This window comes from Stigmatopora argus, chromosome 2, assembly GCF_051989625.1.
Source record: "Stigmatopora argus isolate UIUO_Sarg chromosome 2, RoL_Sarg_1.0, whole genome shotgun sequence".
In the NCBI taxonomy this organism is placed as follows: Eukaryota; Metazoa; Chordata; class Actinopteri; order Syngnathiformes; family Syngnathidae; genus Stigmatopora; species Stigmatopora argus.
In genome coordinates this window covers 18,722,501-18,737,564 of record NC_135388.1, presented here as the reverse complement: position 1 = coordinate 18,737,564, position 15,064 = coordinate 18,722,501, and the positions used below count along the sequence as shown (strand labels likewise).

At 38.8% G+C, this 15,064-nt stretch overlaps 3 protein-coding genes across 4 annotated transcripts in view; 2 read left to right on the top strand and 1 right to left on the bottom strand.

Annotated features, from left to right (window-relative positions):
- Positions 1-4,538, top strand: part of syt7b (synaptotagmin VIIb) — a 96,147-nt gene extending 91,609 nt beyond the window's left edge. Inside the window, exons 13-14 of the mRNA XM_077593878.1 lie at positions 101-300; positions 2,242-4,538. Coding sequence (XP_077450004.1) covers positions 101-300; positions 2,242-2,346 — 305 coding nt within the window. The 3' untranslated portion in view covers positions 2,347-4,538. The remainder of the gene's footprint in view (positions 1-100; positions 301-2,241) is intronic.
- A 6,519-nt stretch (positions 4,539-11,057) lies between these two features.
- Positions 11,058-14,119, bottom strand: sdhaf2 (succinate dehydrogenase complex assembly factor 2). The gene is made up of 4 exons (XM_077589586.1): positions 13,974-14,119; positions 12,954-13,177; positions 12,347-12,456; positions 11,058-11,547 (listed from the first exon to the last, which is right to left on the bottom strand). Exons 1-4 carry the CDS (start codon positions 13,998-14,000, stop codon positions 11,420-11,422), a joined length of 489 nt encoding a protein of 162 aa, XP_077445712.1. The 5' UTR covers positions 14,001-14,119; the 3' UTR covers positions 11,058-11,419.
- A 53-nt stretch (positions 14,120-14,172) lies between these two features.
- LOC144066194 (cleavage and polyadenylation specificity factor subunit 7-like) overlaps positions 14,173-15,064 on the top strand; it is an 8,466-nt gene continuing 7,574 nt past the window's right edge. Inside the window, exon 1 of one of the 2 annotated variants that reach the window (XM_077589574.1) lies at positions 14,173-14,772. In XM_077589574.1, coding sequence (XP_077445700.1) covers positions 14,698-14,772 — 75 coding nt within the window. In that variant the 5' untranslated portion in view covers positions 14,173-14,697. The remainder of the gene's footprint in view (positions 14,773-15,064) is intronic. The other variant, XM_077589564.1, reaches the window with a different exon arrangement.

Sequence of the window (15,064 nt, the reverse complement as noted above, 5' to 3'; positions counted from 1 at the left end):
CTCCCTAATGCATCAGTGTTGTGTGTACTTCAAAAATATTGCAATTTCAGGACCGTGGAGAGCGCATCCATTTGAATACAATTTTTCTTCTTCTTCTAAGACCCCTATGTGAAGGTGTGGTTGATGAACAAGGATAAGCGTGTGGAAAAGAAGAAGACAGTGGTAATGAAGCGTTGTCTCAACCCTGTTTTCAATGAGTCCTTTCCCTTCGACGTGCCTGCCCACGTGCTGAGGGAGACCACCATAATTATCACTGTCATGGACAAGGACAAGCTAAGTCGCAATGATGTCATTGGAAAGGTATCTCCTTCCCTCCTCTTTGCCCTTTCCTGTTTCTTCCTCTTCCTGTGTATATACGTATTTTTGACTCCATGACAGGCCATGCACACTTAATCACCCAGTTAGTCTCTACTGACCCCTGCTGGTCTTTATCGTGCAGCCTTTTAGTTGCTATAACAACAAACATGTTTCTTTATAACAATTTCATTTTTTGTGTTAACCATGCTTTTATTCTCATGTCTATTGTGTAGTTCTGACACATTGTGATAGTTTTCTTTTGGCAACTTATTTTGCATATAAAGTGCCAGGCGAAAGTATACACCCCTCGTTGAACTGTTCAACCTTTCGTCACATTTCAGGCTTCAAACATAAAGATATAAAATGAAAGATTTGTGTCAAAACTGAACAAGTGGGACACAATTGTTAAGTGGAACAAAATCTATTGGATATTTGATACTTTTTTAACAAATAAAAACTGAAAAGTGGGGTGTGCCTATTATTTGGCCCCTTTGCTTTCAGTGCAGAAAACTCACTCCAGGATTTCAGTGAAGATCTGTGAAAGACTGTTGACTGATGATGATAAGTAGAATCCACCTTTCTGTATAAATGCACCTGCTCTGTGATAGTCTCCGTGTTCTGTTTAAAGTGCAGAGAGCATCATGAAGACCAAGGAACACGGGAGAGTGGTCCGAGATACTGTTGTGTAGAAGTTAAAAGCCCGATTTCCTGAGCATTTAGCAACTCAAGGAGCACTGTGCAAACAATCATTTTGAAATGGAAGGAGTGTACGGGATGAAGTTTAATCAAATCTTATCAGACCCCTGTGAATCTACCATGACACGGCCGTCACTCTAAACTTTCACCTTGAACAAGGAGAAGACTGATCAGAGATGCAGCAAAGAGGCCCATGATCACTTTGGATTAACTGCAGAGATATACATCTAAGGTGGGAGAGTCTGTCCATAGTACACAAATCAATTGTACACTGCACAAATCTGGCCTTTATGGAAGAATGGCAAGACGAAAGCCATTTATCAAAGATATGCATATCTTCTAAAGTCTGCCGCAAGCCACCTGGGAAACACACCAAACAAGGGGAAAGTTCACTGGTAAGATAAAAGTGAACTTTTTGGCTACAATACAAAATGATATGTTTGGTGTAAAAGCAACAGAGGTCATCATCCTGAACAGACCATCCCCACTGTCAAACATGGTGGTAGCAGCCTGATGGTTTGGGCCTCCTTTTCTTCAGCAGGGACAGGAAAGATGGTTAAATTTAATGGGAAGATGAATGGAGCCAAATACAGGACCACTCTGGAAGAAAACCTGCAAAAGACCTGAGGCTAGGACAGAGATTTATCTTCCAACAGGACAATGATCCAAAACATAAAGCCAAATCTACAATGAAATGGCTCACAAATTAACGTATCCAGGTGTTAGAATGGCCAAGTCAAAGTCCAGACCTGAATCCAATCGAGAATCTTTGGTCAGAACTGAAGACTGCTGTTCACAAATGCTCTCTATCCAACCTCACCGAGCTCGAGCTGTTTTGCAAGTAAGAATGAGTAATAATTTCAGTCTCTCGATGTGCAAAACTAATAAAGACATACAGCTGTAATTGCAGCAAAAGATGGCGCTACAAAGTATTAATGCAAGTGGCCCGAATAATATTGCATGCCTCAGTTCTTCAGGTTATTATTTGTTTGAAAAAAGTTTAAAAGTTCCAATAAATTCAATTTGTGTCCCACTTGTTGATTCTTGACCAAAATTTTGTTTAAATGTTTTTATGTTTGAAGCCTGAAATGTAGCAAAAGGTTGAAAAGTTCAAGGGGGCACTGTACATTGAAATGAGCCTTCAGCTTTGTTGGCATTGAATGCACTACTTTGACAGGCTCTTCTCAAAAACCCATTGCATTCGTGCCGAGTCTTCTCATGACCTAACATTGTCTCCTCTCCTGGCAGATTTATCTTTCATGGAAGAGTGGCCCTGCGGAGGTAAAACATTGGAAAGACATGATGGGTCACCCTCGCACTGCCGTGGCCCAGTGGCACGCACTCAAGGCCTAAGGGAGCGAGCAGGCTCTGTTCCCTCTGCCGTCAACACACATCTTCTGCTCGAGCTGCAGTCACGGGCTGCAGACTATGGGTCACCTCTTTGTTCTCAGGCCTCTTTGAAATCATGTACTCCTAAATTTCACCCCTTGTCAAGCAGTAATACCCACTTGACCCCCTCTCATTCCTATGACCTTTAAACGTATTTGATGTCCACCCTCTTCCTTCTTGTACTTTCTTTTTGATTCACACTACCACTGTGTCCTTCTTGTCAACCACTCCCAGTGTTAAACACCTGAGCAGTACCTCTTGCCAGGCAAGAATACAAACTCGTAACCAAAAATGGATGAAAATCTGAATCTATGGTGGTAACCTTACAAGTCTGAGATGGCCAATACACGCCAATGGCACTGCCCTATCTGATGTTGGAGTAGGCCAGCATCCCTCTTACCTGCTCTACTCTGCTGTTGCTGTCACTGCCAGTCTATATCCTGATAATGCCCCAAGCATCAGGAAGTCGATAAATGGAATGGGCTCCATTTAAAACAGAAATGGATGTAAAGCAGGACGTTTTGTTGTGGCAGCTGTGTAATCAATTACCTTTGCTGGAGCCCCTCGTTGTCTGTGCGTCCTGTGGGTGATGTCGCGTGATCCCAAGGTTAGGTTTTTCAACAAACAAGCTAAAGTTTAAAAATGCTGTCTTGGTTCCATGGACAGAAAAAAAGAATAAAAGTTACTCATGTGTTATCTTTTATTTACATAAAAAAAACAACTATAAGTAATAGAGTAAATTATTCAAAGCCAGCTTCACAATGTGGATGTTTGTTGGGATCATTGCATAAATGAGGAAGCATTCTGGGTTTAATGTTGAAGTAAGTTTTATTGATAATAAAAGACGGTGTTCTAAAAAAATGTTTAAAAAAAAGTATTTGCCCCGTCACTAATTCTTTTTTAAAGATATTTTTCCCACTGTAATGTTTAAAATCATCAAACATATGTAAATACCAGACATACAAACACAGACACCACAAGTTAACTAAAAAAATAAACAGTTTTTGAATGGTGATATAAAACTAACTTGCCATCTGTGACAAATTAATTGCCCATTTTTTAAATCACGAGTCAAGTGTGACTAGTCAAATTTGTGGAAAAAAACAGCTCATTTTTACTGATCACAACCAAGCCTACTCAAACCATTCCTGTGCATCCCTTTTTAATTGTGACAGACTAACAAGTTACATTGGACAGATCTCAAGATGTCACAATCCCAAAAAATTCAAGAACCAATGTGAATTAAGTTATTGGCTGCCATTGACTCCGCTAGACGTTAAATCAATTAACTACGCCTAACCCAGTCAAATTGATTGTCTTCAGTGATCTCCACATAAACATAGTCGAACATGGAGAAAATGTCAGGTGTTCTTCTTGCATCTGTCATAACTGTTAACACAGTGATGGTATTGTCATGATGTTGGGCTTCTTTGCCCTTTCAGGACACGGTAGATCAGTTATCCTCGTTGCAGGGTGCTAGAGCCTATTCAAGCTGACTCAAAGCAAAAAGTGGATCACACCCTAAACTGGTTTCCAGTCCATCATAGGGCACACACCTAGATCGAGAATCATTCAAATGCAGTGATTTACCTAATCATGAATTCTGCTCATCATAATATCCTGAAGGAGAGTGGTCAGCATTAGTTCATGATGTCAAGCTGAAGCACACCTGGGTTCTGCAGCAGTACTAACTGAAATAAAACAGAAACCACACTTCTGAATGTTTTTAAGGAAATAAAGCTTTGGAGTAAAGTAGTCCGATTCTGAGCTTCAATCTGATTAAAATTGTGGCATGATCTCTGAAAAGATATTAGGAAAGAAAAGTCCATTAATGCACGAATTTTTTTTAACAATTCTGCAAGGTTGGACAAAATATATTTGCAGGGAGATGTGAAAGTGCTTTTGTTCTTTCCATTTCCCTCCCTTGCTCTAAATTGGACGAGTTGACCAAAGCTGTTTAATGGACTAAGCATTGACCGAAGCGCATTAGAGGAGGAGCTTATTTCCTGAGGGCGTTTTCATGCAGCGCTTCCTCTTTCATTTCTTTTCTATTTTTGCATTTAGTTTGGTTGGCATCCAATGCATCCTGGTCATCCTAAAAAGGGGATCCCTCCCTTCTGTGTTCCCTTCTGTCTCAAGGTTGTGTTTATATATATATATATATATATATATATATATATATATATATATATATATATATATATATATATATATATATATATATAAACACAATATATATATATTTATGTTGCGCGTTCATTTGAGATTATAGTAAAAAAATACTGCAAAAAAAAAAAAGAATTTGAGAAGGTGGCAAAAACTTTTTAGTGTTACTGTATGTTAGTAATCCAATAATGTTGAAAACATTCCCAAAGAAACCACAATAGTACTGACACCAGTTTAAATGATTTTGATATGTTTAATAATACAAAGGTAAAACAAAATACAGGGTTTTGCAAATCCTTTTCAACCTATATTCATGTGAAACAGATAAATGTCTCTTTTTTGAAATATTGTATTTATGGTTGCCTGGTGGCTGAGTGGTTAGTGCTTCAGCCACACAGTTATGGGGTTGAGGCATCGATCCTAGGTGGGTCCTGACTGCGCAGAATTTCCATGTTCTCCCTGGGCTGGCATGGGTTTTCTCTGGCTACTCTGGTTTCCTCCCACATTCCCCAAAACATGCATGGTATGCTGATTGAGCACTCTAAATTGCCCCTAGTTATGAGTGTGTCCATGAGTGGTTGTCCGTCTCCTTGTAGCCTGCGATTGATTGGCTGGCCACCAATTCAGGGTGTCCCCCGCCTGGTGCCTATAGTCACCTGTGATATGCTCCAGCACCCCCGCGATTCTTGGGATGTTAAGCGGTTCAGACAATGAATGAATTTGATTCCTGCAACTCGTTCACAAAACATTTTGGCAAGGCCATACTTACTGCTGTCTTCAATATGCGTAATTCCCTTTTAACAACAACAGAGAGGAATTTGTTCCCATTCTTGGCTGTTGTGCATTTTTAGTTGCCTAAGAGTCTGTGTCTGTTGTTTTAATTTGTGCTTCATAATCCAACGTCAGTTGGTTAAGGATGTAGTGGTTCACTCGCCTGATTTCGGTGTGGGCAGGCGCGGGCTCGATTCCCGCTGGTGGCGGTATGATTGTGAGTGTGAATGGCCGACTTTCTCCCTATGCGCCCTATGGCTGACTGGCGACAAGTCTAGGGTCTAGTCTGCCTTTTGCTCTAAGTCAGGTGCGATAGGCACCAGCAACCCCCGCAACCTTTACGAGGATGTGCGGTATGGAAGATGAATGAATAATCCATTGTCAGAAAGTTGTGGACTGCCTGTCAGTCCATCTCAGATTAGCTCAGACCCAAAAAAGGCATACCATGTGGGTGTTGTTGATATGGGTCTTTTACTGGAGTTTTAATTTGATTTGTAGATTTTTCAACAAACTGTGTTAACTTACTTTGGTTTTTCTAAACACCTTGGCAATATTGTGGTTTTCAACGCAGTGCCAATTACAGAATCAAAGATCAGGTGAATTCAGGTAGGGTTTTCAGACTTTTGTTCAACTCTTTGAATGATGATAACTATTATAGAAAATGAAATCCCCACGTTTTGTTCCATTTAATACACTCTCCAGTATGTTAAAAGGGATTTGCAAATGATTGTATTCTGTTTCATGTGTATTTTCCACAACATCTTAACATCATTTAAATTGGTGTTTGTCATTTTAGTGTCAATATTTTCATGTAGCAGTGCTCTGGGGTTCGATCACCCTTGACTTTTGTCTGCATGACTTCAGAGTGTTGTCAAAATAATTTAGGGCTTTGTTGGATGATTTAAACTAAATGGAATAAGGTTCAGTTTCGTTTAGTTTCTCCTTTTTCTGATAGATTTAACTCTTTAAAAGAACAGCAAAGTTTGGTCTATTCTGGATTTTGTCTTCAAGTCATATGTTTCATTGTATCGGAACCCTAAAATAGTTGTCCTTAAGTTATTTTCCAATTGTACTTTGTGAAAAAATAAACAGATGTCTAATCTGTCTGTGTGCATGCAAACAAATATGGGTGTTTGCGTGTGCGCAATTAGAGAAGGTCCATGTTTAACACATGTTTACCTGATTTTGTGTGCAATATGGCATGGGTAAAAAAAACACTTCAAAGTGTATAGCTGGAACCGTCCTCTCAACTATACAAAAGTATATTATCATAAGGATGGTAACTGCAAGCCTCAGTTTACTAAGTAAACAATAACAGATTTGAGGTTCATGACCTAGCAGCTAGCAACACTAACATTGGTATAGTTCCAAAAGACCCCCATCATGCACACGTGTTCCATGTCCAGATCCCACCAGCTCCCCATATGTACTCTCTCTGCAAGTGCCAGGAGGAAACAGGAGGAGGCGGGGGGATAGGAAATAGTCATCACCTTAGTGCATCACCATAGGTCAGCAGAACGAGTCACATCACCCAAAAATAACCTGCGGCATAGTTGTTTGTTGGTGCTGATGGCCGTGTGTGGTAAACAAGTTATTATTTTCCGCCCTGTTGATGGAGAATTACATTCCAAAGGATACTACAAGTCACCTTAATTAATGCAGCTACAAAGTCTGGTTTGATAAATGCCAGGGTTTGGTTCAATTCATTTTCTTTTATTGACAATAATGTCTCAGGCCAATTTATTGGACAAGAACTGTAAAAAAAAATCAAAGAGATGTTATCCAGCAATGTCTGTTGTACAATTGAAAGTCCAATTTGGTCAGTGTCAATTCACTGATCTGTTTTTGGCCTATGACTTAATTTTACACATCTGTAAGGTGCACACTGTGAAATATTGATATTTTGTTTTTATTTCTTTAAACTGTACAGTGTATATAAAGATAAATGTGTATATACAAAACATCTCATTGTTTTTCAATGCATCCTCTGTGCATTAAGCAGATAAGGTGAGTGTATAGTATTCTGTTAAGTAAATCAAAATGTTCTGCAGTTTTCAATTGGATACTTCCAGTTAAACTATTTTGTCATTTAGGAAACTGGCATACAGTGATATTCGGTCAGTGTGTAACTCCATTGGAGATGTGATTCAATTGGAGCTTAATTTTGGACAATAACGTAGAGTATAAGTAATATGAGAAGAAAACAAAACAACCGAAAATAATGTTCAATCTTAAATAAAGGCATTTTGGGTGAGTTGCTCATAATAGTGTACAGTAACGCTTGTATTGCTTGTAATTCCCTGTGCCACTACTACTAATTAGGACAGTATGTTATTCATAAGTTTTCAATCACCATACAGATCCAAGCAGACTCTTATACTTTCCAATAGATTCTAATATCTTTTTAGAAGACATGATTTTTCTGTCATGTTAAGAATAACTGGAGCACTTCCTTTTCTCTGTCCTTTCAGAAGAGCATAAGATGAATTATCTTTACCCAATGTACCATCCACATAACTGAAGTGGCGCACCAGAGAGAATTTCTTCTCCTTCATACATGGGAGGACAAGATGAATGCTAAGAATGCATGTGATGGGGAGATAAAGTGAGCAAGACAATGAAGTATTGAAATTCCCAGTGAGCTGGGCGGTGACATGGCTGAGGATCAAAAATAGAGCTGTCACGAAACAAGAATCAGCAGTGGAGGATGACAACAAATGCCGCAATGTGGATATAGCCACAGTGCATTGGCGTGTGTAGGAAAACAATGAATGTACATCCACAGGCGACAGTAAACCTAATTTTGTTCGGCTGTAGTCCTTTTAAAATATGTATAGTGTATCTATTCTTTTTTTCATTAAAAATGTCATCAATAATTTAACAGTGCTATTAAATCAAGGTAAAATCCCAAAAGGAACTGCTCAAGAAAAATACCATTTTACAAAAGCATGGAAAAAGGAGCAAAATCGGTTACAGAATTCATATACATTCAGCATATAAAACATACAAAGCCTACTTCGATATAAGCATTCCTCCTCATTTAATTATGACAAGAGCAAAGTACTCAACCATTTTGTCATTCTCGCGACCTCATTTTTTGCATTATCTCTAACGGGAAATGATGTGGCACTTAAGGTTATGAGTAAAAATGTCAACAACAAAATTTTACAGGGATCATACAATTTGTGGTCGGACTGAGGATGTAGTTTATTGTGTAATATAAAAACACCTTGTCTGATTTATGTATGCATTATAATTCCACAGGCAAGCATCCAAGAAATCTTGATCTAATCTAATAATATGCACACATCTGGCCAGGAGGCTTTCCTCCCCCATTGTGCAGTTGAGGGTTACAATGAAGGGACTTAGTATGGAGCTATATTTAAATGCCTCACAGCTAACATTTGAGAGCTTTTAAAGGAAAGACATTTCAGTGGTGCTTCAGGGGCAATACAAAATTGGTTCAATCTCTCTGAAATCCAGAGACCAAGACCCATATCACAAACATACCATGTGGTATAACTTTGACCCTGTCCAAGAAAAATAAATAAAAACATCCAAGTGTGTAGCATAATCCATAATTTTCAGGTCGATTTGTAAAAGGTATGGCAGATGAATGCGGTTGTAGTTTGATTATCCATTTACAGCACTCTTGACATTAGTGTGACCGCAATAATTGTCTTAATTATACATTGTCGCCATCTGATGGACACCAATTGACACTGTAAGTCTAAAAAAAAATCTTGACCAATGTCAAGTGTGCCCAAACCTTTTAATACTACTACTGTATGCCAGTGGCAGGCCGTGCATTTCACACCTAGGCCTCCAGTAATTATACGTCTGAATCAATCCAATAACTATTTTATGGCTATAAAACCTTTACTGCAGCTACAGCAGCGTCACATAAAAAAAACCACATCAATAATAACCTGGGCAGCCCGGCGAGTGGTTAGCGCCTTACAGTAGGGGAGCTGGGTTCAAATCCAGATCGGTCCAAATGTGTGGAGTTTGCATGTTCTCCCAAGGCCTGCATGGGTTTTCTGCGGGTGCTCCGGTTTCCGCCCACATTCCAAAGACATGCATGGTAGGCTGATTGGACACTCTAAATTGCCCTAGGTATGAGTGTGAGCATGAATGGTTGTCTGCTGTTATCTGTGCACTATGTGGTGTATATTGGACTAATACACATTATTATGAAAACAATGTAGTATTTTTTGTCTACTTTTTGTGCATTTCATATCTAAGCCTTCAGTATTGCTACATGTGAATAATTCCAAGCCTCAATAACTATTTTATGGCTATAAAACCTTTACTGCAGCTACAGCTGCGACACATACAAAAAGCATCAATAGTAATCTCATACAATTGAAATATTATTTAGGATACGTATATCTGCTTGTGCAGCTCGACAGATACAGTTTGGCAGCTCTGGCTAGTCCACTCTGTCACTAGCCAATCATAGTTTGTGAAAGCGATGACGTATCCCTACGCCTGCAAGAAGGCATTGATGTCGCCAACTCGAAATCTGATTGACTGAAGCAACAGTTTTATCGACGCGTGTTTTAGGCGGCAGAGCCTGCAGAACTGATTGTGAATGCCTCCAGGTATATTTATGACCCTGGCAACAAATAATGGCTTAAATGTGATTGGTTAAAATTTAAATGCTTAAATATGAAAACACATCTGGAAGGGGCGGCCCGGTAGTTGAGAGGTTAGCGCAGCTCTGGGGTACTGGGTTCAAATCCAGGTCACGTCCACCTGTGTGGAGTTTGCATGTTCTCCCTGGGCCTGTGTGGGTTTCCTCTAGGTACTCTGGTTTCCTCCTACATTCCAAAAACATGCATGGTAGGCTGATCAGACACTCCAAATTGCCCCTAGGTATGGGTGTGAGTGTGCATTGTTGTCTTTCTACTTTTGCCCTGCGATCGGCTGGCCACCGATTCAGGGTGTCCCCCGCCTCTGGCCTGGAGACAGCTGGGATTGGCTCCAGCACCCCCCACGACCCTAATGAGGATAAAGGGTTTCAGAAAATGAGATGAGCCATCTGGAAGCAGCCCAGCCAGGGTAAAAGCAATGAAAGAAAGCTGACACACAATTTGGAATTATTTGATAAGTATTCATGGACAAAATATAATTACATCAGTCTGTGATTCAGATTTTTTTTTACGCCAGCAGAGGTCTTGCAGGCCCTGACGGCCCACCACTGCTGTATGCACTCATGACCATAGTTATAATTTTCCCTACTTACTGGTATATAACTTCAGGCTTTCAAACCAGATCCCACCCCCAATCAGTTTCATTTGAACAGTTAAAGCTAGCCTCAAATGTTGCTTGACATTTGTTCAAAATTAATGTTTCCAATAGGAAAAATCAATTGCAGTGAGCTCCATGGCATCTTTGAACTTCACTCCAACGGGTATGTGGTGGCACATTTATTGAATTATACGATTTATGTGATTTGATAATTCTGAATAAAAACCCTGTTCCAAAAGTATTACATATTACTTACTAGTGGAATCATATCATTTTTTTCTTTTTGCCTAAACCCTGTTCCAAAAGTATTACATATTACTTACTTGTGGAATCATATCTTTTTTTTTTCTTTTTGCCTCTAAGAAAGATAAAGAGATCTAGAAATAATTGCAAGAAGTGATTGTTTGGTGACTGTTTTGGTTAATTTTAGACCAGAAACAATAACTAGACCTTATGTAAATGAAAAATGGTAATGAGGACCAAAATAATTCTAATATCAACATTTATTAATATTGCGCTTAACACAATGATTACAGTACAGCACAAAACATGCACATTTTAATTTTATGCAAATGAAATCTATAATAAATATAAACTTACTTACAGCTAGCAGATGGTAATTCCACACAAAAATCAGTTTTCAGGCCTCCACTTTTAAACCTCAGATATTAAGTAGCATATGGATTTGGCAAGAATAAAACATTTTAGATGTATTGTAGCTGTTAATACATTCCTCAGAACTGACTTCAGTAAGTAGAGTAGCCCAGCCAAACGGCTTCCATAGGAGGCAGTGTCACCATATTTCACTAAGCACCCAAATAAAAAGGTTTAATGTTTGAGTTCGTCGCTAGGCTTCCTTTTCCAGGTATTCTAAGCTCGGTGCATCCAACCTCTGTTCCTGATTGCGGTTTTTTGTAAACTCCTTTAGCATTTCCATGATCTCTCCTTGGTAAACGTCTGGGGTAGGCTGTGCCTCTGAAAGCAAAACTTGAAGTGAATCCATTGTTTTCACAATAATACCTTTAGATAACATGAATTGTAGACAAAGGGGAGTGGGATGAATTACTTCAACGAACCAAGAAAACAATCAGAACTCATGTAATCGACAATCAAATAGCGCACGGTGGAGGGAGACCTTTTGATCCAATTCAATTAGTCTGAAAATATGTTTTGCCGACACCAATCCGATGCCATTGTCAGAGTCAAGAAACAAAGGAGATCGCATGAGATTGACTCCCAGAAAAGTTGATCTTGGAGCAAAAAAGTTTGAACATCCCCGGTCTTGTGGTTTGATTTACATCAGCCCAAAAGCAGGATAGTACTGAATAAACACGTGACCAAATACGATACTTCAAAAATAATTGAATCGGGCGACAATGCGTAGCATCGGCTCAAGACGGCATTAGCAGGTACAGTATTTTCAAACTGACGAAATAAAAAAAGAACAATGTTTTGGTGATAGGGTTAGATTCATGGCAGCTTGGTTGTTCAAATAGTTTGGATTATTTAAGGTAAACTTTACTGTGTGTTCATATGTTGTCTAGTGAAGTAAAAATGTTGAAAATAAAGAGTCCTAATTTTGTTGTTCAGACTAGTGATCGATCCACCAATAATCAGGGCCAATATTTGGACATTTAAAATATATCTGACCGGCCGATATGAAGAAATCAAGATAAACCTGGGTTATTTCAGCAGATACAGCCCTAGTTCAGTCCAGCCTATTAAAATGTCACATTTGATGAACGTCAGACTTCAATTTTAAATGTTGTTTTACCTGTTGCCCAGTAGTATATGTCCCAGTCATTACTTGGTTCATTAATCAGTCTGTCATACTGTTGCAGCTGGCTCTCACTCATTGTATTCAGGTATCGCTTGGCAAAAAGACTACAAAAGAAAATATTATTTTTTTACTCTCTGCAAATGCAAAATGAAAACATTTACAATCATGCAGTAATCTTAAACACAACACATGCTATAGAGTACCTGGACCATGGTCAAACCAAATAATTGTATTACTCAAGAGAACTGGTAATTGGCCACAATATTCTACCGCCTACATAATTAAACATGCATTTTGACAAAAGTGCTCTAGTACTATGATTAGTACTCTGCGGTGCATCATACATGTAGTGTTTCCATTTAGCTTACATGAAAGGGTAAACTCCAGCAAAACATGTATGTAGTATTTCTTTGAACTATTTCAGTGACATTGGCTATCGTAGACGTCCAATCATGTGGCTTTTTTAACCTTTAGCTATGAATTAAATTTACCGTACCATTTAAACTGGGAGGGCAGTGTTATTTGTGTCGGCATCAAATTAGTTCATTTGTTATGAGGTATAAACCCATGCATTATTTGAATATCTTCCATTTGGACCAACCTGAGCAATATGCAGTTTTCCAGCATGCCCCTTTTACGACTCTCATAGAGCAGGCGCCGTCTCTTGATGTCAATTGGCTCTCCGGATTTCTCATCCCAAGGAGGCAAAGGGATCTCAATTAGATCAGTTTTGGCATCATCTGGTGCATCACCACGGTAACAACGGGTCTGTACAAGCCCACTGACCCCAGGTCTCCATCCTGTCTGGCACAAGCCAGCCACCAGCTGACAAAAAAATCATACGCATGGGAAAAATAAATGAAAACTCAATTTCATAGTAATATAATACACATTACATTAGCAATATACATCAATACCGTTCTTGCTTATTGGAAATTGGACCGAACATGTAATTTTCAGCGGATAGGATTTGGATTAAAAAAGAAAAAGATTCGGTTTTTAAAATTGATTTATTTTTAAGTATTAAATCATTCGCTTCCTTTGAGTGGCAGTAATCAAAACATAATCACTCGATGCCAGCCCTCCAAGTTGAAATTGATTTGATGTCTACAATTGACAATTGCAGTAAATGAGTTAAGTGCTAAAAACAAAAAACATAACCTGAACAGGTATAAGGGTATAAAAAATGTCTGTTGAAAGGGTTTCACTGTCAATAATTGCAATTATCAGTATGTCATAACATCAGCCCCTTTAAATTACATATTTGGGTGGCACAATGTTTATATTCATGAAACAAGTTAGCGTTAACAGAACACAGCAAAGGAGAGTTGCATAATATCCCATGCTGGCTCGTTGTACAACTAACCTTGTACTACGCAAACAGATATTAACGCAAGACATGAAGCATCACACAGCAGCATAAAATAAATAAGCATTCCTGCAGACATTACAATACAATAGAGGATAAATAATCGCCTTTCTGACTGAATATACAACACATTCCAGTATAAATCTATTCAAATGACCAATAACCCAAGGACTTTTATTAAACGAAAACCATGCAAAAAAACTTTGAATGGTTAGATTAGTTAAACAAACAAAAAACAAACACGAAACTTACTCTTTTCGTATTAAGCAAGGAGAGCATTTGACTTCTCTGGTTACGACGTTAACATATACAGAGGGTCGACTATAGTTGCAAAACGTCACCCGCCATGAAAGTCCTCCTACGTCACACAACATTTGATTGGGCCACAAGAGACACGTGACGCGCTGTCGATAATATATAATACTTGCGTTTGACGCTTAATAAAGTACTCATTACAAAGTCACCCTTACCGGGAACAAAGCTATTATATTACATGCTCATTTTTAATCAAATCTTTTAACTGGTGTATATTAGCTTCCCCTTTGGTCACGTTCTATCGAGGAGTGGGAACCAATATTTGAGATGTTGCTAATCGGTCATATTATGCAGATACACATGACTAGGCAGGTATGTTAGCAACACTAGCATCAGTGGCCCAATGCGAAATTGTGCAAATCTAAAAAAAAACGGCGGGGAGGCGTGTGCATTCGTTGTATTAAACTGTGTCTGTGTTGTTTTTCGTGCTGCATTGATAAAGTAGTACACAGCCATTGATGTATATCTAGTCCTTCCGTTTTGCTAATGTTAGCTAATGTTCGAAGCCAACAAAAGTATCCATCTGGCCTAGCCTGATTTCTCGCTTTTTGTTGAAGCCCCACCTCGCGTGATTGTGCATTTCGAAGCTCACTAATTTCACAAAACATAAGTCGAAATAGCATTACGATCGCCATCTACTGAATGATCTCTGGGCCTCGGGATGGCTGCAGCCGGAACGAGTAACTCTCAAAAGACGACCGTAGACTTGTACGACGAACCAAGTCCAAACGATGAGGTGAGTTTTGAAAATACTTCTGCAAAAAGTGTCTACTAATGCTCTTACTTTTGTTTGCATCAACCTTTCAATTTTTTGAAACAATAATCATAAATTGTATTTTGTCTCCCCTGTTTCTCTCTTGTCTCCCGAATTCAACATGCTCGTTTTGAGGAAGTGCATTTACGTACAATGTTTTTCTTTAAAAAAACTTTATTTACCCCCAAACATTATTGTATTGTGTAACAGTGATATAAATACATTATTTAACATAATATTTCAAGTTTGTTATCTTTACTTGCAGCTCGTGATG